General features: G+C 45.7%; 1 protein-coding gene across 5 annotated transcripts in view; it reads right to left on the bottom strand.

Moving 5' to 3' along the window:
* The window catches only part of FRMD4A (FERM domain containing 4A), a 695,719-nt gene that overhangs the window by 320,400 nt on the left and 352,085 nt on the right, over window positions 1-23,234 (bottom strand). Inside the window, exon 1 of one of the 5 annotated variants that reach the window (XM_055296553.2) lies at window positions 5,787-20,092. The exons of the other annotated variants lie outside the window; for them this stretch is intronic. Coding sequence (XP_055152528.1) covers window positions 5,787-5,930 — 144 coding nt within the window. The 5' untranslated portion in view covers window positions 5,931-20,092. Of the gene's footprint in view, window positions 1-5,786; window positions 20,093-23,234 lie in introns of those variants that run through there. 5 annotated transcript variants of the gene reach the window in all.

The following is a 23,234-nucleotide window of genomic DNA, read 5'->3' as shown; positions in this document are numbered from 1 at the left end:
ATAAACACACATTCTTTTTCTGAATTTTATGATGCTTCACAAAATTTGTAACTTGTGATTTTTCCTTTCACATCTAAGTTTGCATAATTTTTTTTTTTTTGAGACAGAATTTCGCTCTTGTTGCCCAGATTGTAGTGCAGAGGTGCCATCTTGGCTCACTGCAACCTCTCGAACTCCTGACCTCCCGGGTTCGAGCGATTCTCCTGCCTCAGCCTCCTCAGTAGCTGGGATTACAGGTGCCTGCCATCACGCCTGGCTAAACTTTTTGTATTTTTAGTAGAGACAGGGTTTCACCATGTTGGCCAAGCTGATCTCGAACTCCTGACCTCAGGTGATCTGCCCGTCTTGGCCTCCCAAAGTATAAGTTTGTATAATTTTTAATGATTTTCCTTTTGAGTCTCCCCCACCCCCAATTATATTAAGTTGGTGCAAAAGCAATTGTGGTTTTTGCTGTAATTAAAAGTAATGGCAAAAACTGCAATTACTTTTGCACTAACCTAATAGAAGCTGCAGGCCCTACCATTAACCCTGGTTTGGGAGGGTAACGTGATAAAGAAGTCATATGTAAAAGACACTTGGAAAAACAAAAGTCCCTGTTGAGAAGAGACTGGAGATGTGCAGGGGGCTGCCACTCACCCACAGCCATGGTTCCGGGAGTGAGATGGAAATCCGGGTGGGACAGAAGTTTCCCTCCAGAGTTAGGGCTGAGTGCTGTTTAGAGAAGGGGACTGCTGCGCTGAGTAGCACATCACAGCCACATCCTGCCTCTGGGTGTGACCTGGAGTGATCACATACTTTCTCATGACAATAAAAACAGAAGTCATTATGCGAAAAATATACTTGCACATGCATGTTTATAGCAGCACAATTTGCAATTGCAAAAATGTGGAACCAACCCAAATGCCCATCAATCAATGAGTGGATAAAGAAACTGTGGTATATACATATGATGGAATATTACTTAGACATAAAAAGGAATGAATTAATGGCATTCTCAGCGATCTGGATGAGACTGGAGACTATTATTCTAAGTGAAGTAACTCGGGAATGGAAAACCAGACGTTGTATATTCTCACTGATAAGTGGGAGCTAAGCTATGAGGATGCAAAGGCATAAGAATGACACAATGGGCTGGGCGCGGTGGCTCACACCTGTAATCCCAGCACTTTGAGAGGCTGAGGCGTGCAGATCATGAGGTCAGGAAATTGAGACCATCCTGGCTAACATGGTGAAACCCTGTCTCTACCAAAAATACAAAAAAATTAACCAGGTGTGGTGGTGGCCACCTGTAGTCCCAGCCACTCAGGAGGCTGAGGCAGGAGAATGGCGTGAACCCAGGAGGCGGAGCTTGCGGTGAGCTGAGATCGCGCCACTGCACTCCAGCCTGTGCGACAGAGCAAGATTCCGTCTCAAAAAAAAAAAAAAAAAAAGAATGACACAATGGACTTTGGAGACTTGGGGAAAGGGTGGGAAGTAGGTGAAGGATACAAGACTACAAATCAGTGCAGTGTATACTGCTTGGGTGATGGGTACAACAAAATCTCACAAACCACCAGTGAAGAACTTACTCATGTAACTAACACCACTTGTTCCCCAATAACCTATGGAAATAAGAAATTTAAAAAAAAAACAGGAACAAAAACAAAAACACAGCTAACATGGATTGGTTGCCTCAGATCTGCCAAGCCTTGGGCTTAATTTGAATGATATGAGTCAGTCCTCATGGTCGTCTTGTCAAGTCATTGCCACACCCTCATCTGTCAGGTGCCACATACGAGTTTCGTCCTCTGTCATTAGTTCCTCCTAATATCAGGAATCACGTGTTAAGAATACAGATTGTGTAGGCTGAGCGCAGCGGCTCACAGCTATAATGCCAGTGCTCTGGGAGGATGGGGCAGGCAGATGGCTTGAGCTCAGGAGTTTGAGACCAGTCTGGACAACATGGCGAAACCCCATCTCTACAAAAAATATGAAAATTAGCTGGGCGTGGTGGCGCGTGCCTGTGGTCCCAACTACTTGGGAGGCTGAGGTGGGAGATCCCTAGAGCCCAGGAGGTCGAGGCGGCAGTGAGCCATGATCACACCACTGCACTTTAGCGGGGGCGCTTATGACATTTTATACATATTTAAAGTGGCTCCCCCGTGATCCTGATGCTGCCTTTTACTACGTGCAGAATGAGGCCCCTTCAGCTCAGTGGCTCCAGATGGACTGCACATTAGTATCAAAAACCTTTAGACCCATCCCAACACCTAAGCCCTGGATCGACTAAATCAGAACCGCTGGGAGTCAGGACTGAGTATGGGTGTGTTTAAAAAATTCCCCAGGTGAACTCATTCAGAGCCATCAGCCATCGCCTTAGCCAATGAAGACACTGCAAACTACAAAAAGGTACTGCTTAAAAAAATCATTAAAATGGCCATTAATCACATCACTAATAAATAAATACACTCAAGATGAGTCTTTCTCAAGATCAAAAACAGCAAAAATACAGTATTTCAACAAAAACATTTCACATTTGTATCTTTTTTAGTCTTTGTGACACACTTTCACATCCATTGCTTATTTTATTTTTTTGAGATGTAGTCTCGCTCTTCTCGCCTAGGCTGGAGTGCAATGGTGTGATCTCAGCGCACCGCAACCTCCAACTCCCGGGTTCAAGCGATTCTCCTGCCTCAGCCTCCCAAGTACCTGGGATTACAAGCATGCACCACCACGCCCGGCTAATTTTTTGTATTTTTAGTGGAGATGGGGTTTCTCCATGTTGGTCAGGCTGGTCTCGAACTCACGAACTCAGGTGATCCGCCTGCCTTGGCCTCCCAAAGTGCTGGGATTACAGGCGTGAGCCACTGCACCTGGCTCCATCGCTTATTTAATCCCTACAACGCTGTGAAGCTATCATTCCCATTCTGTAATGGAGAAAGCCAAGGCTAGGAGTGACTAGCAGATTTTTTTTTTTTGAGGGAGGAGTGAAGTTTTTCTTGAGCAAAGGTAGCTGCTCTCTGCACTTTTCTCAAAGCCTCTATTTGTTGAAATGCAATTCTTGTGTTCTTGGCTCTTTTCTGTGAGACTATGAAGATGGGAAATGGCCCGTGTATTATTACAGATGTGCCTGTAAAACGGCCCTGCTTGGCAGTAGAAAGGAGGGCTGGAGAAGGTAAATGCTGACCATGGATTGGTAATCTTGGGCCTCCTGCAGACCACCCCAGCCTGGTCTTGCTCTGGGCCGCCTCTTCTTCTCCCAGCTCCCTCGGCCTGGCTCTGCAGGCTGCTAACCGGTCCTTGTTCACCGAGCCTCCCAGGTTGGTGAATTGGTTTAGACTTGCCATCCTGGCTGCCTTCCAGACCCACCTGTGGGGATGACCTCCCAGCTGCCTGGGTTGGACATATCTGCTCCCAAGGGCCTGGCTTGGCCAGAGACCACAGACAAGCACGAGGCATGGTGAGCCTTTGAGTGCCAAACGCCCACGATGGGGCCAGGCACCTATCTGCTACTCAGGACCTGTCTGCAGAGTTGAAATGAGTCATGCTTGAGCAGGAATGTATTCTTTTTCCAGGCCTGGTGGCCAATCATTCAGCACTCTCTTCAGTATACTTACGATGCTAATGGAGATCCTGAAAAGGGCCCCCAAGATGGGGCTCGCCCACCCTGCTTAGTTGATTTAAAAGACAAAGAGTGCCAGGTATGGTGGCTGACACCTGTTATCCCAGTGCTTTGGGAGGCCGAGGCAGGAGGGTCACTTGAGGACAGGAGTTCAAGACTAGCCTGGCCAACGTAGTGAGACCCCAGTCTCTACAAAAAAATTTTAAAAATTAGCTGGGCATGGTGACATGGTCCCAGCTACTTGGGAGGCTGAGGTGGGAGGATCACCTGAGCCCAGGGAGGTCGAGGCTGCAATGAGTCGTGATTGCACCATTGCACTCCTGCCTGGGTGACAGAGCAATACCCTGTTTCCTCCCTCACCCAAAAAAAAGAAGGAGATGAAATGAAAGTGAGAGGTGGAGACCAGAAGCCAGGGCTTCAAAACTCATTTGTAATCACTGGAAAGACAGAATCATCTTGACTAAGTAATTACCCCCACATACCCAGCTTGGGGACTTTTGACTCTAAATCACGGTTTCAGAAAAGCTTCAAATGGACAAACCAGCCACATTACTGCTTGAATCTCCCAGCTGGGGGATTTTTTTCTTCCCCCAGGATTCTTTCAGATTCACAACTTGTCATGGGAAATCTTATGTAAATTTTTCGGATGCTTGTCAAATTTGGAAGGATTTCTCTGAAAGTTTCTTTTATATATGATCTATGACAGACACACTTGATGTTTAGAGTAAAGTTTTAGGTACACGCCCTTCAAGCACAAGAATTCTAGAAAAGTCTTCAGAAGCCATGTAAAGGGTCTACCCCCCGCCTGCCCAGGGGCAGGTGAAGAAGCAGGAGCAGGGGTCCCGGGGAGCTGTGCCCATCTGTGAAATCAACCCGACACCCTTGGGCACATCTTCCAGGGAGCCTCCCTCCCCTGAAAGTGCAGACATTCCAGGAGGAGAGGCGGAGCAAGGGGACGGGTGGTTTAGCCAGTGCATTTTATGAAGGGATTATAGACCATCAAATTACACCTAAAAATACAAAGGCCAGCTGTGTATGCTGGGTTACAAGTATTGTCATGAGCCAGCTTATAGAGGGAGGGCCAAAACCACTCAAGTCGACTTAACGAAATAAACTGGGTTACAAACACCCTTGAGAGGAGGAAAAACGAGCGACACCCCCGTCCAAGAGCCAGGCCAAGGGACATTCTTTCACTTGCTGTGCTGCCTGCGCCCCCCACTCCCCACACAATCTGGGTCCTCTCAGGCAGGGCTGGGGCTGTCAGCACTGAAGTCTCCGTGGCCAGCAGGGACATGGCTTAATGCCACCAAACTGCACTGATAGCTGGAGAAAGCAGACACTCTTGTCTCCCCTTTTTGAAGCGCTCTGCACCCACCGCCAGTTAACTGACTCAGAAGTGCCACTCTACCTTAGGAAAGTTTCTCTCCTTTTCTCATATTTGGGTTGAGAAGTGTGTGTCTGAATCCAGAGGCCACTACGTAAAGGAAAGGAGGCTCAGTGTTGGTGCCTGAGGATCTTCCCGCCTTGCCTCCTGTCCCACACACCACACTCCCCTTACCAGCTTGTCACCACCCCCAACACAGAGGTGCACACACATACGTACACTCACATACACACGAATGCACACATGCACACACATACGCACACACATGCACGCACACGCTTACACACATGCACACATGCATACTCACAGGCACACACATGCATGCACACGCACGCACACATGCACATACCGCATGCACGCACAGTTTGATAAATCATCCATTGTGAGAGGAGCGTGGACTTGTGGAAAGAACATCCTTTGTCTTTGAGGCCAGGAAAACTTTGGTTGAAATCACCAGGCTCTGTCTGGGTGACTTTGAACAACTTACATACTTCTCTGAGTTTCAAAAACCTCATCTCAAAATGGTGACAATAATAATCAAGATGGTGACATAGGCACCTCCTTGATCCAGTGGCTTTGAAAACTGAATTAAATCATGTTTACGGTGCACTTCACGTGGCGCACCATATGGCACACATGGCACCTAGAAGATGAGGCTCTGTTCATGTTAACTGCTCCCTGTTAAATGTAACATGCTTCAGAGTCCCGAACACATGTGACAATAGCTCATGCCCCCTTCTCCAACATTCACCACCACTTTCCCATGCTTCAAAGAAATGAAAGAGGAGCTTCTGGTCCCACCTGATAGACGGCCCTGGAGATGCACCATGGTTTTAGCAGCAGCTGCAGAACTTGAATGTTCCCCACTTGGCAGGTCCTCAGCGCCCGACTAGTCAGGTTCCAGCTCCACGGTGGGTCCTCAGAGCCAAGCAACCCAGCAGCCATGCCAGCCCCAGACTCTGCCGACAACCCTCTGGTCCCTGGCCCCACATCCAGGGCTGTGTTCTTTTAGTGACACAAAGTGCCAATGTCAGTAAGATTTAGTCAGGCAAGAAAAAATGCAGTCCAAATAACTCTGATTCCTCTGACTCTCCTCCCCCTACCTACCCTCACCACCACCCTCACTAATCCTCAGAGACTGCTTTCCTTCAAGGATAAGCAAAAGGCTCCTAACTCCCTCCTAAAATGTTTTCTCCTTGTCTCTGGGGACTCACCAGGGACAAGGTAAAAATAAACCACAGTGTGCAGATAACGGCACATCCCTGTTTCTCAGTGGACTGAGGCTGGCTCTTCGGCAGATCAAACAGAACTTAGGGAAGACCTCAAACCCCGAAGCATCACTGAGTGCCGGGATCCCCTCCAGGGTGAGAAAGCTGAGAGCAGAGAGCTGCAGCCTTCCCTGCAACATTCCCCAGACATTCCATCTCTTTTCTTAACTCTTTACAACTTGGAGAACCCACGAGTTTCCACGTGGTCAAGCAAAAAGTCCCGTTCTGTAGCAGCGCTGGAGAAATTGCCATTTCTGTGGGCAATTTGTAAAAAGCCAGGCATTTTCTTTGGAAGCGTCCCAAGTTTAGGTTGGGATTGAAATGGCTGGAAAGAATACTTATCTGATGGATTTCATATCAACATCCAAGATTTGGAGGAAAGCAGGGAAAAGGAGGTAAAGTCAGCCTATCCCATTTTTTTTTCCCACGATGGGTTACTTCCTATAAACGGTCTTGCTATTTTATTGCATGTTGGGTAAGCTACAGGTAGAAATTAACCCAAGGAAAGTCATTCAATTAAATGTGTCATAACCACTGGAATTTCATAAGTTGTTTTGATTGTTGATTATTTTAGAAGGGCATCTGCATCCTAATTCAATAAATTATATACCAAAAGGTGAGATTCCAAAGCTGGAAGGGAAAGAAGGGGGAGGGGAGAATGCAGCCACCACCTAGCTGTACAATTAAGACAAGGAGCATGTTTAATCTTTAATGTCATTTTGATTGCACAGTCTGAAAAATCATGGTAAGTTATAAGGCATGTTTGCCTTCTCCACATTCCATTTGTTTATTTATTATCTGTCTCTTTGACCCTAACTAATACCATCAGAAAAGTAGAAATGTAAAGTCTCCTAATCTACTGGAGCGTCCTGGAGTCCTATGTAACCTCAGTTTGAATTTGGCTCTGTCATTTTCTGTGTGGCCTCAGACAAATTAATTAACTCTTCTGACTTATTTCTTGATCTGTCAGATGGAAATAATACCTACCTCACTAGGTTGTGAGGATTAAATGAGGTGACATACTTAAAGTGGATAATAAAGACCATGGCATGTGGCTGATATTTTTTCCCCCACTTATGATCTGGTAATTCAAGGACATTATCTACCACTGATAATATGAAACTCTTAGGGTAAAAATTTGTGGTTCTCTAAATTATGTTCTTTTAATACCTTTTCTCCTTTTGCTTTGAATTTATGCGCTAATTTGTTTAATTAATATAAGGCAGCCTTTATTTATTTATTTATTTTTGGGGGAGTCTCTCTATGTTGCCCAGGCTGATCTCAAGCTCTTGGCCTCCTGTGATCATCCTGCCTCGGCCTCCCAAAGTGCTGGGATTACAGGCATGAGCCACCTCACCTGGCCCATTTTAATGCAAACTCTTTTTTGGATAGTTTTATCATTTTTCCATGAATAATCGCCCTAAGGCAAAACACGGTGCATAATTTTATTCCTGTATACTATTCCCTTATTTTTACACCCCAGTAATGAAAAGCAGATGGATTCTACAGAACCTTGCCTTTCTACAAACACCCCATCACCAGAAAGTTTTATCTAAGAGGGAAGAGAAGTGAGGGGAGGGGAAGGAAGGGAGGACGATAGGAAGATAAGAAGAAAGGAAGGAAGGGAAGAAGGAAGGAGGAAGGCAGGGAGGGAGGGTGAAAGGGAGGGAGGGTGAAGAGGAAATTAAATTAAAAAGCAAACAGTATGCAGAAAATGATGCTTCCATTAACATTAGCTAACTGCATCGGTATTTTCATGAAAAAACACATGCAAGATATATTATAGTTAGTTTCAGTGTGTGTGCTCTGAACGAACACTCTCCATCCTCTGGAGATCTTGGCTGTGAACCAGACTCTTATCTAAAGCATGTAATTATGACTGGATAGAGACAGTTCTTTTTTTTTTTTTTTTTTTTTTGTTTTTTTTTTTTTGAGACGGAGCCTTGCTCAGTCGACCGGGCTGGAGTGCAGTGGTGCGATCTCGGCTCACTGAAAGCTCCGCCTCTGGATAGTGACAGTTCTAAAGGCATTGTTTCATTCTATGATGAAGTAATGTGACTTTAAAAATTAAAAAAGTGAAATATATATATTTAGCTTATGGTCGGGGAATCTTTTGAGTATAAAGGTGCCATAATAAGCTCTTTTGAAAAATGACTGAATATAAACAAGAATTCCTGAGAACAGCAAGACCTACTCACGCTGCCCTGATATCTTTACCATTTGCGGGGACAAGTGGCATTCTTTAGCGGGGCTTGCTCTGGAGTCTGCAATCGGAGACACCAGCAGGAGACGCCTGTCTCTGTGCCCATGGAAGCTTGGGGTGACAGTGCTGTTGGAGGATGCTGCCTGATTTCACTGGCCCTGTATCTTCAATCATCTACATGATTCTGCCCTAGCCTTGACTGATTGATTGATTGATGGAGGCGGAGTCTTGCTCTGTTGTCCAGACTGGAGTGCAATGACGCAATCTCAGCTCACTGCAACCTCCGCCTCTTGGGTTCAAGTGATTCTCCTGTCTCAGCCTCCTGAGTATCTGGGATTACAGGCACCCGCCACCACGCCTGGCTAATTTTTGTATTTTTAGTAGAGATGGGGTTTCACCACGCTGGCCAGGCTAGTCTCGAACTCCTGACCTCAGGTGATCCACCCGCCTCGCTCTCCCAAAGTGCTGGGATTACAGGTGTGAGCCACTGCGCCTGGCTCTGCCCTAGCCTTTAAATCGCTAATTCAGTTTCACAAGGCAGCTCCCCACATGGCCTCTGAGAGGCTGTGCATGCAAATGGCATGGCTGCCATTGAGAACAACGCCCTTGCTTTCAAAGGGATTTAAAAAGCTCAGAGCAATTCACTACAGGTGCGTGTGTGTCTGTATGAGTGCATGTGTGTCTGTGCGTGTCTGAGTATGCATGTGCATGTCTCTGAGTCTGTGTGTGTATGTGTGTCCATGTGTGCCTGTGTGTATGTGTGTGTGTGCCTGGATCTGTGAGTCTCTATGTATGTGCCTGTGTGTGTGTGTCTACTGTGTGTCTGTGAGTGTGTCTTTGTGAGTCTCTGTGTCTGTGTGTATGTCTATATATGTTAATGTGTATGTGTATGTATGTGTGTGCCTATCTCTGAGCCTCTGTGTGTGTGTCTGTGTCTGTGTGTATGTGTGTGTCTACTGTGTATGTCTTTGTCTCTATGTGTGTGTCTGTGCATATGTGTCTGTGCGTATGTGTGTCTCGTGTCTATTCGTGTGTCTGTTTGACTATTATGTGTCTGTGTGTCATTGTGTGTCTGTGTGTGCACCTATGTATATGTGTGCTGTGTCTGTGTGTTTGTGTGGGTCATTGTGTATCTATGTGTGTGTCTGTGTGTCTCTGTGAATCTCTCTGAATCTCTATGTATGTGTCTGTCTCTTGTGTGCCTATGTGTGTGTCTGTGTACGTGTGTGTGAATCTCTATGTGTGTTGTGTCTGTGTTTTCTGTGGGTCATTGTGTATCTATGTGTGTGTCTGTGTGTCTCTGTGAATCTCTCTGAATCTCTATGTATGTGTCTGTCTCTTGTGTTTCTTTGTGTGTGTCTGTGTACGTGTGTGTGAATCTCTATGTGTGTTGTGTCTGTGTTTTCTGTGGGTCATGTGTGTGTCTGTGTGTCTCTGTGAATCTCTCTGAATCTCTATGTATGTGTCTGTCTCTTGTGTTTCTTTGTGTGTGTGTACACACCTTCATCCTCTTCACCAGAGGAGGTCCCAGCACAGGCGGTGCAAGCAGCCAGCCAGACCCCTGCACACTGTGACGAGGCTGGAGCAAGACACCAGGGCTCACCAGGCGGACACATGACCTGGACTGGTCTAACTCCCAACCTCTCTTCATCACTTTCCTTATTCTTTTCTCAAGAATTATAGAAAATCAGCATCTTCTAGGCAGTTTACCACTTAGACAGTTGATCGCAAAACCTAAAGGGTAATGGATGAGGACAGAGTGACCTCTCGGTGTCTAAAGGGTAGGGAATACCATGTTAGACACCAGGAAGACAGAGTGAGGAGCAGTCACTGTCTCACTCCTCCTTCCATGAGACTTTTGCTACTACTAGGGGTGAAAAGAGTCAAGTATTGAGTTAGCTGGCCAGATGCGGTGAGTTGCTGAGTGTTTGCCTATTGTAAGTCCTGGAAAAACATCCCAAGGAGAAGCCAAGGTCTTGGTCCTGGGATTACACATTGGGGAAGGGAACTTGGGCTGGGAGCCCTAACTCAGTGGCTGACCTGGGAGGGAGGCAGGTGTTGCTGGTACCAGGAGTTCCCCTGCCCAAAGACAGAACAGAAGAGGAGGTGGGACCTTGGCATGGCAGGGAGGACTGCCAGGTACAGACTCCCAGCCCCATCCCCTGCAGCTCCCACCTCCGTCCCACTGGTTAATCATCTTCCCTATCTCGGAGTTTCTGTGTTTTCTGTCCCTCCTCCCAGACCCTTGTTCACTGCTTCTGTAAAGACAGAGGAATTATTTTTTTAAGCAACAAATGCCTTTGCCTGGTTCTGGGAATGTTTTAAGACATAATTACTGCCTTGAAAAAGAATAGGAAAAACTCAGTTGCAAGTAATGTGTAGTGCTATTATGAACAAAATTTGCAAATACATAAATACACAGAAAACAGCATACACATGGAGAAGTATATTTATAGCAACTAAAGAAATATGCTCAGAAGTGCAATCTAATGTAACCCATCTTAATCATTCAGGCATTATTTATTACTATCTATTTGTAAAAACGTCAGCCGTAAGATTGGTTAAAGAACTATTCTATCTCAGGTCAAAGTGAGCTACTAGTGCAAGTAGCATTTTTAAAAAGACTCTCTTGGATGCAGTTTGTTATCTTTTACTGATCTGATCTCATAGTAAAGGACAATTTCTCCAATAGCAAAGCCCAGTACATTTGAGGCCTGATATCAAGAAACTTCAAGGAATTAACGCCTTAGCCTAAGTCAGATCTGTTCTCTTGGAAGAACAAAAGAAGATCAATAGCCGATTTATTCCAAAGTGAGAAGGTGATAGGAAAATAAGTAAATCTACAAGAGTGAGAGGGAAAGGCAGAGAGGCACTCAGAAATGCCCATCAGTCGTATTTTCTGGTTTTGTAGAAAGCAGATTTCTTTTGTGCTTTGTGAGCAGTGAGCAGTCGTCCTCTACTTCTGTGTCACGTAAGGACTTTTCCAGGTCTTAACTACTAATCCGTGTTTTAATTCCACATTCCTTTCCTGCCTTCCAACACAAGACTCAAAATGAGGTTTAAATTTACTGCAGATTTCTTTCTTTCCATCCACTGAATGCCGTTAAGCAATCTCCACGTGTAATCAAAATGCTGGGCAGCAGTAGTGTTGGAAGCTTTGTTCTTTAAATGAAGGTGGCCTATCACTCTTTGTCAGTGCTCTTAAAAACGTAAGAATACCTTATTGAGATATAATTGATATACCATATACTTCAGTCATTTAAAATGTACAATTCAGTGGTTTCTTAGTTTAATCATAGGGTTGTGCAACCATTGCCACAATCTAATTTTAGAACGTTTTCATCCCCCAAAAGAAAACCACACCCATTAGCTGTCATTGTCATTCCCCATTTCTCTTCAATCCCCCTAGCTACTGGCAGCCTTTAATCTCCTTTCTGTCTCCATAGATTTGCCTCTTTTGGACATTTTATATTAATGGGGTCTTCGTGGCTGACTTCTTTCACTCAGCGTAATGTTTTCAAGATTCATCCATATTGTAGCATGTGCCAGTACATTTTTTTTTATTTGCTGAATAACATTTGATTGTGGATAGACCATATTTTGTGTATCCATGCATCAGTTGATGGACATGTGGGTTGTTCCCACTCTCTGGCTATTATGAATGATGCTGCTATAAACACTTGTGTAAGCATTTTTATGAGGTGTATGTTTCTCTTGTCTCTTGGGCACATACCTAGGAGTGGAATTGCTGGGTCAGATGGTCATTATTTGTTGAACCATTTGAGGAACTGCCAGACAGTTTTCCAAAGCAGCTGTACCATTTTACATTTCCACTAGCAGTGTGTGAAGGTTCCAATTTCTCTACCTCCTTGCCAATTTTGTTTCTGATTACAGCCATCCTAATGAGTGTGAAGTGGTGGTGTTCTTGGTTTTCTAGGTGGATTCTATGACGTGGCCTTTGGGTAGGATAGGGTGGAGGCAGCAACAGAAAGGGCTGCTTTTAGGGGGCTGGTCTGCAGTCCCCCATGCTTTAGCCCCCAGCAGGCTGCAGCAGATGGAATCTGGGGAAAAGAGGCTGGAGTACAGAAGAGCCCAGAATGTTCTCTTCCTCTCTCAACAGCCCCTCCATACCACCTTCTTCTGCTCCTGACTCTCACACCCACCATGGGGCAAAAGTCCAAATATTTTTGGAAGTTACCATTTGTCATTTTCTAATCTGGGTTCCAGTTCTTTGGGAAAAAAAATGCTATTTAGAAATAGCACTGGTACAGCTAACTGAGTGGGTGATATGCAAAACCCAAACCCAAACAGTCTTTTGAAATCCCAAGGCATTTCAGGATTGCTCACTCACACATTTAATCCCATATTTGGGTCTGGAAAACGTCCCAGCTCCAACCAAAAGTCATCATGGCATCATCGTTTCTCAACCTGAGAACCCAAAAAACTCATTTATATAAATGCTAGGAAACTCACTGTGTTCATCTCGGGGACTGGAGAATAATCTTTTAAAGATGCTTTGCTGTGTATATAAAAATATTTTGGGTCCCTGGGAAAGTACAGGAGAGGCAGGAGCTGCCCTCTGACTTAAGCACTCCCAAGCAGCAAGCCAAGAGCTATGTTTAGAAATATTCCCCGCAAGCTCCACACATGATTATACAAGTGATCCTATGGCCATAAAAGTGATGTCATCTATCAATTACCCCTTAGGAAAGTAAGCTCCCATATGCACACCAGGCCCCAGTAGAAATAAGATCAGAGCCGCCTGAATTAAATCAGTCCAGGCCATGAGTTGGAAATTAAATGCCCTCAGACCCTCTTTTCTTAATCTCCTGTTATTTGGTTTCCATGAAATTCATCCTTTCCCAAGGATGATTTTTGAGTACGTACTTCGCAAGCATGCGTATGTGTAATCAAAGCCTTATGTGAAAAAATATGTATTTGTTTTGTTTAGGGGTTACACGCAGGTCTGGGGCCTAGTGGGAGTGAAGTTGTAGAGTGGGGGTCCTGTTCATAAGAAAAGGAGGTCTGCTTGCTTGAGAAAGGGGTCTCCAGAGAGAAGGGCAGGTGGGCCTAGAGTCACTTCCTTTTCGCAGAGGACGATTAAGCTGACTTAATGCTCACAGGAGAGTTGTTTGGGAGATAATTAACACTTCCTTTCCAAAGAGGAATTAAGAAGTTAGAAAATGTGTGTCTAGAAGCTGGGAAGAGGTTGGAGGATTGCTCAGTGAGGAGCAAGTCAGTGTCTCAGATATGAAGGAGGTCAAGTAGAATTTATAAGAGGTAAACAGAGCTAAGAACACTGTTTTAACCTATAACTTAAATTCCTTTGAACTCTTGACTCGTTGGGGGTATTACATTTTTTATAGTAGGTATTAGAAGGGTTTTCAGTTTTCAATGCACTATTCATTTCTCATCGTCTCTTTGCTCTCTAAAACTCGTCTTTCTAAAGTAGCAGTCTTTCTTTTTAAAAAATCCCTAGCGTCTTGAGTGTAATGGGAATGTAATGACTACTGAATGAATGAAACTATGTATGTTCTGTTAAAACACAGGCTGTGGCTTCTCTTGCTGCTTTTAGATGGCCATGCCTACATAAAATCCACCCTGGTGCAGCTGAAACTCTCTAACAGGCAGGGCCATTGTTCTTCTCACGTTGGCTTCTCAAGAGCGGGTCTTTAAGCACCCCATTCCTTTTCTTATTTGGAAAGAAAACAACACTCACCACGGCATTCACAATGCTGGGGACCTGATGAATGGGAATGGAGAGGCTGCACTGATGTAAGTGGGGTCAACATCCCTGCTGGAGGGCAGATGCAGTTTTGGCAAACTAATGACTTTTGGAAGCCATTTTCTAGACTGCATTTTTCTCTTATTTCTTAGAATGCTTTTCTCAAGGGGAAAAAGAAAGCAGAGGTGTAAATGGTATCTGGCCATTCGAAGAGCCCAGCTGGGAGACTCTCTGCTGACCACGGCACTGTCTCTCCCCAGGGCCCAGTCCCACAGTGTCACTGAGTCCAGAGGTCGGGACTCCAACAAGCCCTCCGCATTCCATCATGACTGTGGTAAAAACAAAATAAATCTATTTTATTCTAGTCCATCATATTTTCTATATTTGCTAGAGAAATCTCGATCACTCTATAAATGATAGTTAAAATTAAAAATATAGGCTGGGTACAGCAGCTTATGCTTGTAATCCCAATGCTTTGGGAGACTGAGGCTGGAAGATCACTCGAGGCCAGGAGTTCAAGACCAGCCCGGGCAACATAGAAAGACCCCATCTCTACAAAAATAAAAAAAATTAGCTGGGGGGCCTAAGTCCCAGCTACTTGGGAAGCTGAGGCTGGAGGATTGCTTGACCCTGGGAGTGAGAGGCTACAGTGAGCTATGATTGCACCACTGCACTCCAGCTTGGGCAACAGAGCAAGACCCTGTCCCTAAAAATCAAATCAAATATTAAAAAAATTAAATTAAAAAAATTGTTCGTTATTTTAACTAAAGTCTTCTCATGAAACCACACCCAGACCAACGACAGTAGAAAAATCCAACACAAAGAAAACAAAACAAAAAGCTGCCATGAATGATCTGTCTTGAGTTGGTCCATGGAGATTGGATTAGTCAATGAATCAGACTTTTATATTCAAACTCCAAGTGAGTGAGAAAAAAATAAATCCTTTGATATATGCAAAATCAGGCCTGTTTTAGGATAATCTCATTAATTTAGTGAGTTGCCTAGACTACTGCTGAAGAATTTAGGCTGTCCTTTCTCATGAAGATCTCTTGTAAATAAAAATATATGCATCTGGAGCTCTGCTTCTTGGAACCATTTAAATGAGCGTACCTGTAGGGTGGTGTGGTGTGTTCTTGATCTGTGTTTGACTGAGGATGGTAGATACGGGTTATGATTTGGTAATAGAGCTTGGAAAACCAAGAACTATCATGGATTGGAGGTCCAGGGAAGTTGTGGAAGTCAGCACAGTGGCACAGGCAACCAGAGTCATCCAGAATTTAAAGGTCAAAGTGAATCAATGGGTTTAAAGCAGTCAATCAAAGTATCTGTGAATAATGAATCGAGAGTTTAGGTTGACCAGGAGGCCAGAAACTAGGTATGCTGAGAGCAGACAGACTGACAGGTGTATGAAAAGACAAGCTATGGTGGATAGAACACTTAAGGGAGGCCAGGCACAGTGGCTCACGCCTGTAATCCCAGCACTTTGGGAGGCTGAGGCAGGTGGATCATGAGATCAGGAGTTCAAGACCAGCCTGGCCAACATGGTGAAACCCCATCTCTACTACAAATACAAAAATTAGCTGGGCGTGGTGGTGGGTGCCTATAATCCCAGCTACTCAGGAAGCTGAGGCAGGAGAATCATTTCAACTCGGGAGGCGGAGGTTGTAGTGAGCCGAGATCACGCCATTGCACTCCAGCCTGGGAAATAGGGCAAGATTCCGTGTCAAAAAAAATAAATAAATAAAAGGGGAGGCCAAAGCAGGCTGGAGACTGCTCCATCTCCCTGTGCTAGCAATTTTCTGTTCTTCCTGTTAGGGCAGGGGTCAAGCTCCCAGTGGGGCTCCAGTGACCTGCAGGTAGAAGCAGGTAGGTGTGCAGGTGAGGAGAAAGTGAGGCCAGGTTACCTGCCAGGTTATATGTATTGGGGCTCAGAAAATGTTACCCAAAAATGAAAGCCTTAGAAGCAGCTCTCTCTGACCTTTTCCCATCTCTGACCCTCCCGTCTCTGGCCCCTCATCCTCCCACAGGCGTAGCCATACAAACTAGAATCCCTCTTCCCCAAGGCGGTTTCTGGAAACCAGAACACTTTTTTTCCCAAAGCCAGCCATAAAACCTAAAAATGTCACTTGAAATTTCCCCTTTTACATCTTTCTATGTTAAAGCTAGCCACAAAGAAATTCTCAGCTGGGCATAGTGGCTTATGCCTGTAATCCCAGCACTTTGGGATGCCAAGGCAGAAGGATCACTTGAGCCCAGGAGTTTGAGGCCACCCTGGGCAACATAGGAGGACCGCATCTCCACAAAAAATAAAAAATTAGCTGGGCACAGTAGTATGCGCCTGTAATCCCAACACTTGGAGAAGCTGAGGTAGGAGAATGACTTGAGCCCAAGAGGTCGAGGCTACAGTAAGCTGTGATTTCACCACTGTACTCCAGCCTGGGAAGGGAAGAGGAAGGGAGGGGAGGGGAGGGAAGGGATCCTCTGACCTACCTTGTTTGACTGTAGGTCATAAGACCCCCATTCCAGAGAGGGTCCTGCCCTATACCCAGAAGGAAGGAACGCTGCTCAGAGAGGCCAAGAAGAATCTAGACAGACAGGCCTTACTGGGTCTTCCCACTCAGTTCATCAGCGTTAGGTCAGACACATTTTGTCCAGTTGTGTTATCTACATGGCTGCCCATACTTCATTGAACCTAAGCATAAAAACAGATAGTTTGCCTGTATCTTTGGGTCTTCATTCTGAAGGCTCCTGTGTTGCATAAAAGTATGATCAATAAATTTGTATGCCTTTTCCTCTATGAACGTACTGATTTCGTCAGCTAATTTTCAGCGAACTTTCTGAGGGCAAAGACAAAGATTTCTCCTCACACTACAGGTGCATCAGCCAACAAGAAGTCCCTCTTTTTGCACGTCCCCTTTGTCCTGTCAATTTCTTTTTTAAAATTTCTTTTTTCTTTTTTTGAGACAGGGTCTGGCTCTGTCGTGCAGTGGCGAGATCTCGGCCCACCTCAACTTCTGCCTCCTGGGTTCAAGCGATTCTGAATTCTCCTGCCTCTGCCTCCCAACTAGCTGGGGCTACAGGCGTGTGCCACTACACCAGGCTAATTTTTGTGTTTTTAGTAGAGACGAGGTTTCACCGTGTCGGCCAGGCTGGTCACCAATTTCTGACAGAGGCCAAGTGTCCCATATAAGTGAAATATTTACTTAACCCAAGGCTCAATGTGTTCCTGAATTTGCAAGCAGGTCCTCTTCCTCATTTGCAATAAAGAAAGTGCATCCTCCCCTGAGCCCAGGCAGCTGTGAAACTGACAAGCCAGGAGGAGCTGGGAAGTGACCGATGCAAAGAAGAGCAATGCCCTTTAACGCTTCAATAGAAAAAAAAACGTAATTACATCCTCCTAGGCCATGAAGGCATTGAAAATCTATAAGGACAATGAGCTTAGACTTGATTGTTTGATTCATCAAAAAAAAACCAGAATATGTATTTTTTTTTTCCAGAAAAACATCTCTGGGTAGTATAATTTCAGGTAAATTATACTAAAATATAATTCCCTAGAGAAGAAGGAAATTGGTTTGAGGTATTCGTTATTTCCCTCTTGTTGCAGAAACAAAAGTGGTGATTTAAAATTCAGAGACCAGGAGATGCCTAGGAGGTGAGAGCCATCTGTTAGATTTGTAAATGTGTCTTAATAAACTGGGGGCAGGGCGCGGTGGCTCATGCCTGTAATCCCAGCATTTTGGGAGGCCGAGGTGGGTGGACCACCTTAGGTCAGGAGTTCGAGGCCAACCTCGCCAATATAGTGAAACCTTGTCTCTACTAAAAAAAAAAAAAAATAGCCGGGCATGATGGTGGGCACCTGTAATCCCAGCTACTCGGGAGGCTGCGGCAGGAGACTCGCTTGAACCTGGGAGGCAGAGGTTGCAGTGAGCCGAGACTGCGCCACTGTACTCCAGCCTGGGTGGCAGAAGGAGACTCTGTCTCAAAAAAACAACAACTGGGAACCGCGGCTCGTCACTCAGCTGGAACTAGGGGTCTCGGTAGTGAGCCACTGATGAGGGGCAAGTCTGAGGACCCCTTCCTGAGTCTGACCACAGTGAAGTGGCCTGGGGTGCTTTCTGCAGGGGGCACACCAGCTCCTTCAGCAAAACCCAGGACAGATTTCAAAGCGTTAAAACCAGAGAGACCCACCTGGCAGGGTTCCAAGAAGTCAAATTTGTGTCCACAGCCCAGGGGTGAAGTTCCCCCTTGTGGCCAGGCGAACAGCCCCTTCCTCATTTCACGTGTGATGGATGGAAGCACCTACCTGCGGGCATCCAACCCCCAGCCCTCTCAGTTCCAGATACTGATCTATTTTTATTGCGGTAAAATACACATAATACAAACTTTACAATTTTAACCATTTTTAAATGTGCAGTTCAGTGGCATTAAGTATATTCACAGCGTTGTGCAGCCATCTCCAGAAGTTTTTCAGATTGCAAAACTGACCTCTGTACCCATTAAACAGTAACTTCCCATTCCTCCCCTCTCCATCTGCTGGTAACTCTATTTTGCTTTCTGTCCCTGTGGGTTTGACAATTCTTCGTAGCTCATATAAGAGGAACCATATATTATTTGTTTTTTTGTGACTGGCTTATTTCACTCAGCATAAGTTGCTCAGGGTTCATCCGTGGTGTAGCATGTGTCAGAATTCGCTTCCTTTTTAAGGCTGAGTAGTGTTCCATTGTATGGAGAGACCACATTCATCCATCAACGGGCACTTGGGTTGTTTCCACTTTTTGGCTACTGTGACTAACGTTGCTATGACTAAGAGTGTGTAATATCTCCCCAAGTCCCTGCTTCCCATTCCTTTGGGGATTTACCCAGGAGTGAGACTGCTGGATCCCATGGTGATCCTGTGTGTAATGCGGGGGAAGCTCTGTGCTGTTAGATACTGATTTTTCCCACCTACTATTTCTGCCACAGGCAGCGCTTGCTCCACTCCCGAGGCAGGCAGGGACGCTGCCCACAGACATGCCCGCTGACATCTAGGACTGGCTTAGCCTCATGAGCCCTGCTGGGGTGGGCTTCAGGTAACCCTGTGCTCCTTTGACTCCCAAGGTGGCCGGCTTACCCTGACCTTTCCTCCGTCTGCTTGATTTGCATTCGCATTCCGGGCTGGAGTGGGAGCTCAGCTCTGAAGTCCAGCTCACGTGTTTGGCCCGGAGGCCCCAGCCTCGCCCTTGGGTGTCCCTCCTCCTGCATACTTGGGGCTGGCTGATCTGCTCATCGGGACCCTGGAGCCTTGGTGGTGAGGTCAGCTGGTCTCTCTACTCAGGACCATGGGACAGGGAAGGAGGCTGGAATGGAGGACGCCTGCTGAGCACATCCCACTGGTCTTGGGTGGTTTGAGGGGTTGGTGGCTACAGGCTGATTCTGGCTCTAGACTCATTTAAATCTCCTTGAATGTAGGTAGCCTTCAGGGAGTGGGTGTGAGTTCAGGTCAGGCCTAAGAGCCTGGAAATCCAGGCGTATGTTAAGGTTGGGAGGCTGGAGAGAGAATAGGATCCTTTTAGATGTGAAGAAGGGCCCTGAGCTGGGAGCAGGGTTAGCAAAAGCCAGCCACGGCACCACGTCGCAGCCCTGGCAGGCGCCAGTCTCCACGGGAAAGCAGAGAGCAGGTCCAGGCTGAGGTCATGAGCCCTCTGGGTTGGCCTGGGTTTGGGAAGAAACAACCACAGCCTAGGGCACAGGAGGGCACCTGGCCCATCCTAAGCCTTTGACACAAGTTTTAGAGCAGGTTTACACTGCTCACTAGCACACAGCCGCCCTCTAGAAGTCTGCCAGCCCTGCCGATGCTGATTTAGGAACTGAGCAGGCTGGCAGCTTTTCACACCTGCAGCTGGGAGGGGTGGGAAGGTGCAATCTGGCAGGACAGCACCAACTGGCTCCAAACGAAGGCCCTCCCCAGCCCCACTGTCCCGACACTGCAGCCACCCGTGACTTTGGTCATCTCTGTTGTCTAGAACTGGGAGTTTCTAGGGGCTGCTTGGATTCTGCACAATGACTGCAGGTTCCCTTCCACGGGCATAGACATTACAGCCAGGGCAGCAACCCTCTGCCACCTGGGTCCTCCCTGCCTGTGGTCCCAGGGTGTCAGCCCTGGCTGCCCATGGGGGTCCCCTGGGAAGTTTTATGAAAAGCTTTTCCCTGCACCCCACCCCTAGAGATTCTGATTTTATTGGTCTGGGGGAGGGAATCAGTATTGTTATTTACGAGAAGCATCTCGGGGTTTCTAGGGTACAGCCAAGGAGAAGAACCGCTGCTGTAGACCCCTAGATCACCAGGTCTCGGCGGCTTGCAGATGAGTTCTTCAATTCACAATGGAACCTAAGGGTTTCGGTCAGTGGTTCTCATACCTGTATGAGAATCACCTGCAGGGCGTGGAAAAACGCCTGTAGGGCCTGGGAATTTGCATTTCAAACAGGTTACCAGGAGAGGCTGATGTTCTGGCTGTGTGACCACACTTTGAGAGCCATAGATCTAGGCCTTCAGATCTCATAGATCTCATAGATCTAGGCTCCTAGCTCAACCTTAATTCTTGGACTCAGGGTGATTGAGAGAAATAGAAGCAAGCTGTGTCCGTCAATGTACTTAATGTTTACAGCTTCATATTTTCACATAGCTTCAAAAGATCTGCCACTTTACCTCTGAACTATCATGGGATAGAAACCCCAGCAGAGCAACCGGCCCATGGAAGGGGTTAATAAACGATCCCTTCCCCATATGCAGAATGGAAAATCGACACTTAAGAAACTTCCAGCCAAATTTTTCCCACCCCTCCCCTGAAAATGTTAAATTGTGAAAAGAAATATTTTGTTTAAAGTAACAGGATGTCTCCTTCCACCGTGAGGGCCCGCTTACAGACTTGAAAAGCCTGAATATTAGTAACGTGTATTTATTTCTGCATTAAAGTTGTTTCTTAATGATGTGATATTTCAGTACTTGAGTTCGCCCAACGTCAGGAACCAAGTAGCCAAGCCGAGACCCTGATCACTCCCTCCTTTGTCTCTGGATGGGAGACCAGAGTATTCAGAGGTTACAATCTGCAGCCAACAGAGAGCACTTCGACTCTTTTTAGAAATGAGTGACTCATCCATGTGTCATTTACTCATCCATCTCTCTTCTCCGACCACGAGGAAACTGCAGGGGACACACTTACTTTTCTTTAGCTCGGTGCACAAAGAACACAAATGTTGCTGATCCTGAGACCTGACTTCCTGTTATTTAAAAGGACATCCTACAGTTTAACAGAACAAGATTTCTAAGCAAAGCAGAAAGTCTAATGATTTCAGAGTTTGCTTCCCACCTACAATTAACTAGGTCACAGCTGTAAAGGAAGAGAAAAAACAAATCACTCCAAACCAGGAGCACTCAACGTCATCTGTGGCCAAAAAATAAACACTTCAGTTTTTCTTTTTTAAAAGAGGGGACTCTCAATCTAACAGAAACAAGCGCATTTGATATATGCTAGAAAATAAATAAAAAAATCTGATCGGACAGTAGGCAAAAGCAGTGTCTCGGGCCTACTTATTTAATAGTTACACAAAACAGAGAAGGAGTGAAAATAATGTACTTCATATCTAAAGGCTACAATATGCCTTTAATCCATGCAGAGCGCTTCTTTAGTATTATACACAACCATAAAGACTCTCGTTTGGTCATACAGGAGTTACAGGGTTTTTAAGGCCCAGGACTGCTCAGGTCTGTAGGACTTCCCAATTTAGCAAACGTGAAACTCTCATAGTGGACTCTTTGACCTTGGTAGGATGTCAGAGAGGGAGAGGTCCCTTTAGAGTGGATTGTATTTTTAAGTATCCCCAGTGCCCAAGAAAGGAATGCTTTCAGACAGGGTCATTTCAATGTGTTCAGTCCCTTCCTTTCTCTCTTATGATCCCTTCCACCAGAAGGATTTTGTTTCTCTTCGAGTGGGTTGTACAGTCACTACTAATTTTGTCTAAGTGTTTGCATAAAATAGCTGTGGTAAAGATAATTAATGGATGGATGGATTGATGGATAGACAGATATCTACATATGTACATAGATAGATGAATGGATGGGTAGATGGATGGATGAATTGATGGATAGATACCGATAGATAGATAGATAGATCTCTATAGATGAACAGATGGATGGACAGATAGATGGATGAACAGAGAGATCTCTATATAGATTTCTATAGAGATCTATCTATCTATCTATCTACCTACCTACCTACCTGAAACAAAGATGAAAAGAAAGAAAAATAACCTATGAGCATGGACATCAGAGAGGATACTTTAGATCCTTGACCTCAAAGTGCCCTTTATGGGCTCCAGCATCAGCAACTACATGGGAACTTGGAGGAATGCAGACTGCATCTGCATTTGACAAAACCCCCAGGTGATTCCATTATAAATTGACATTTGAGAAGGCATGCTTTAGGACAGCGATTTTCAATAACTTTTTTTTTTGTCAATTTTGGAAATCTTCTCAAATGAAATATTTGGTGGGGACATAAGAAATATCTTAGAAGCAGAAATCTGGTTGACCAGGGGTGAGGGGGGTCTTAGTCTTCCAGCCCCCTAGTGGCACCTCCCATCCCACACTGCGTCTTAGCGGTAGTGGCTCCTGCTTCTGAGTGGGTGTCAGGGGTCCCTGGTGTTTTTGATTTTGTTGCACCCTAACACCTACCAGCCCAGAGGCTACCATGTTGATTCTTCTGAACAAACAAGCCCTGGCATATTATGGATGCTCAGGTGATATTAGATGATCATTAATAATTGATATTTTTTTCTTTTTTTTGAGACGGCGCCTCACTCTGTCGCCAGGCTGGAGTGTAGTGGCGCGATCTCGGCTCACTGCAACTTCCGCCTCCCGGGCTCAAGCGATTCTCCTGACTCAGCCTCCCACCACGCCCAACTAATTTTTGTATTTTTAGTAGAGACGGGGTTTCACCATGTTGGCCAAGAAGGTCCCAATCTGTTGACCTCGTGATCCACCCGCCTTGGCCTCCCAAAGTGCTGGGATTACAGGCG

Source organism: Symphalangus syndactylus, chromosome 10 (genome assembly GCF_028878055.3).
Source record: "Symphalangus syndactylus isolate Jambi chromosome 10, NHGRI_mSymSyn1-v2.1_pri, whole genome shotgun sequence".
NCBI lineage: Eukaryota > Metazoa > Chordata > Mammalia > Primates > Hylobatidae > Symphalangus > Symphalangus syndactylus.
The sequence above is the reverse complement of the archived record's forward strand: the minus strand, read 5'-3'. Positions and strand labels throughout refer to the sequence as shown.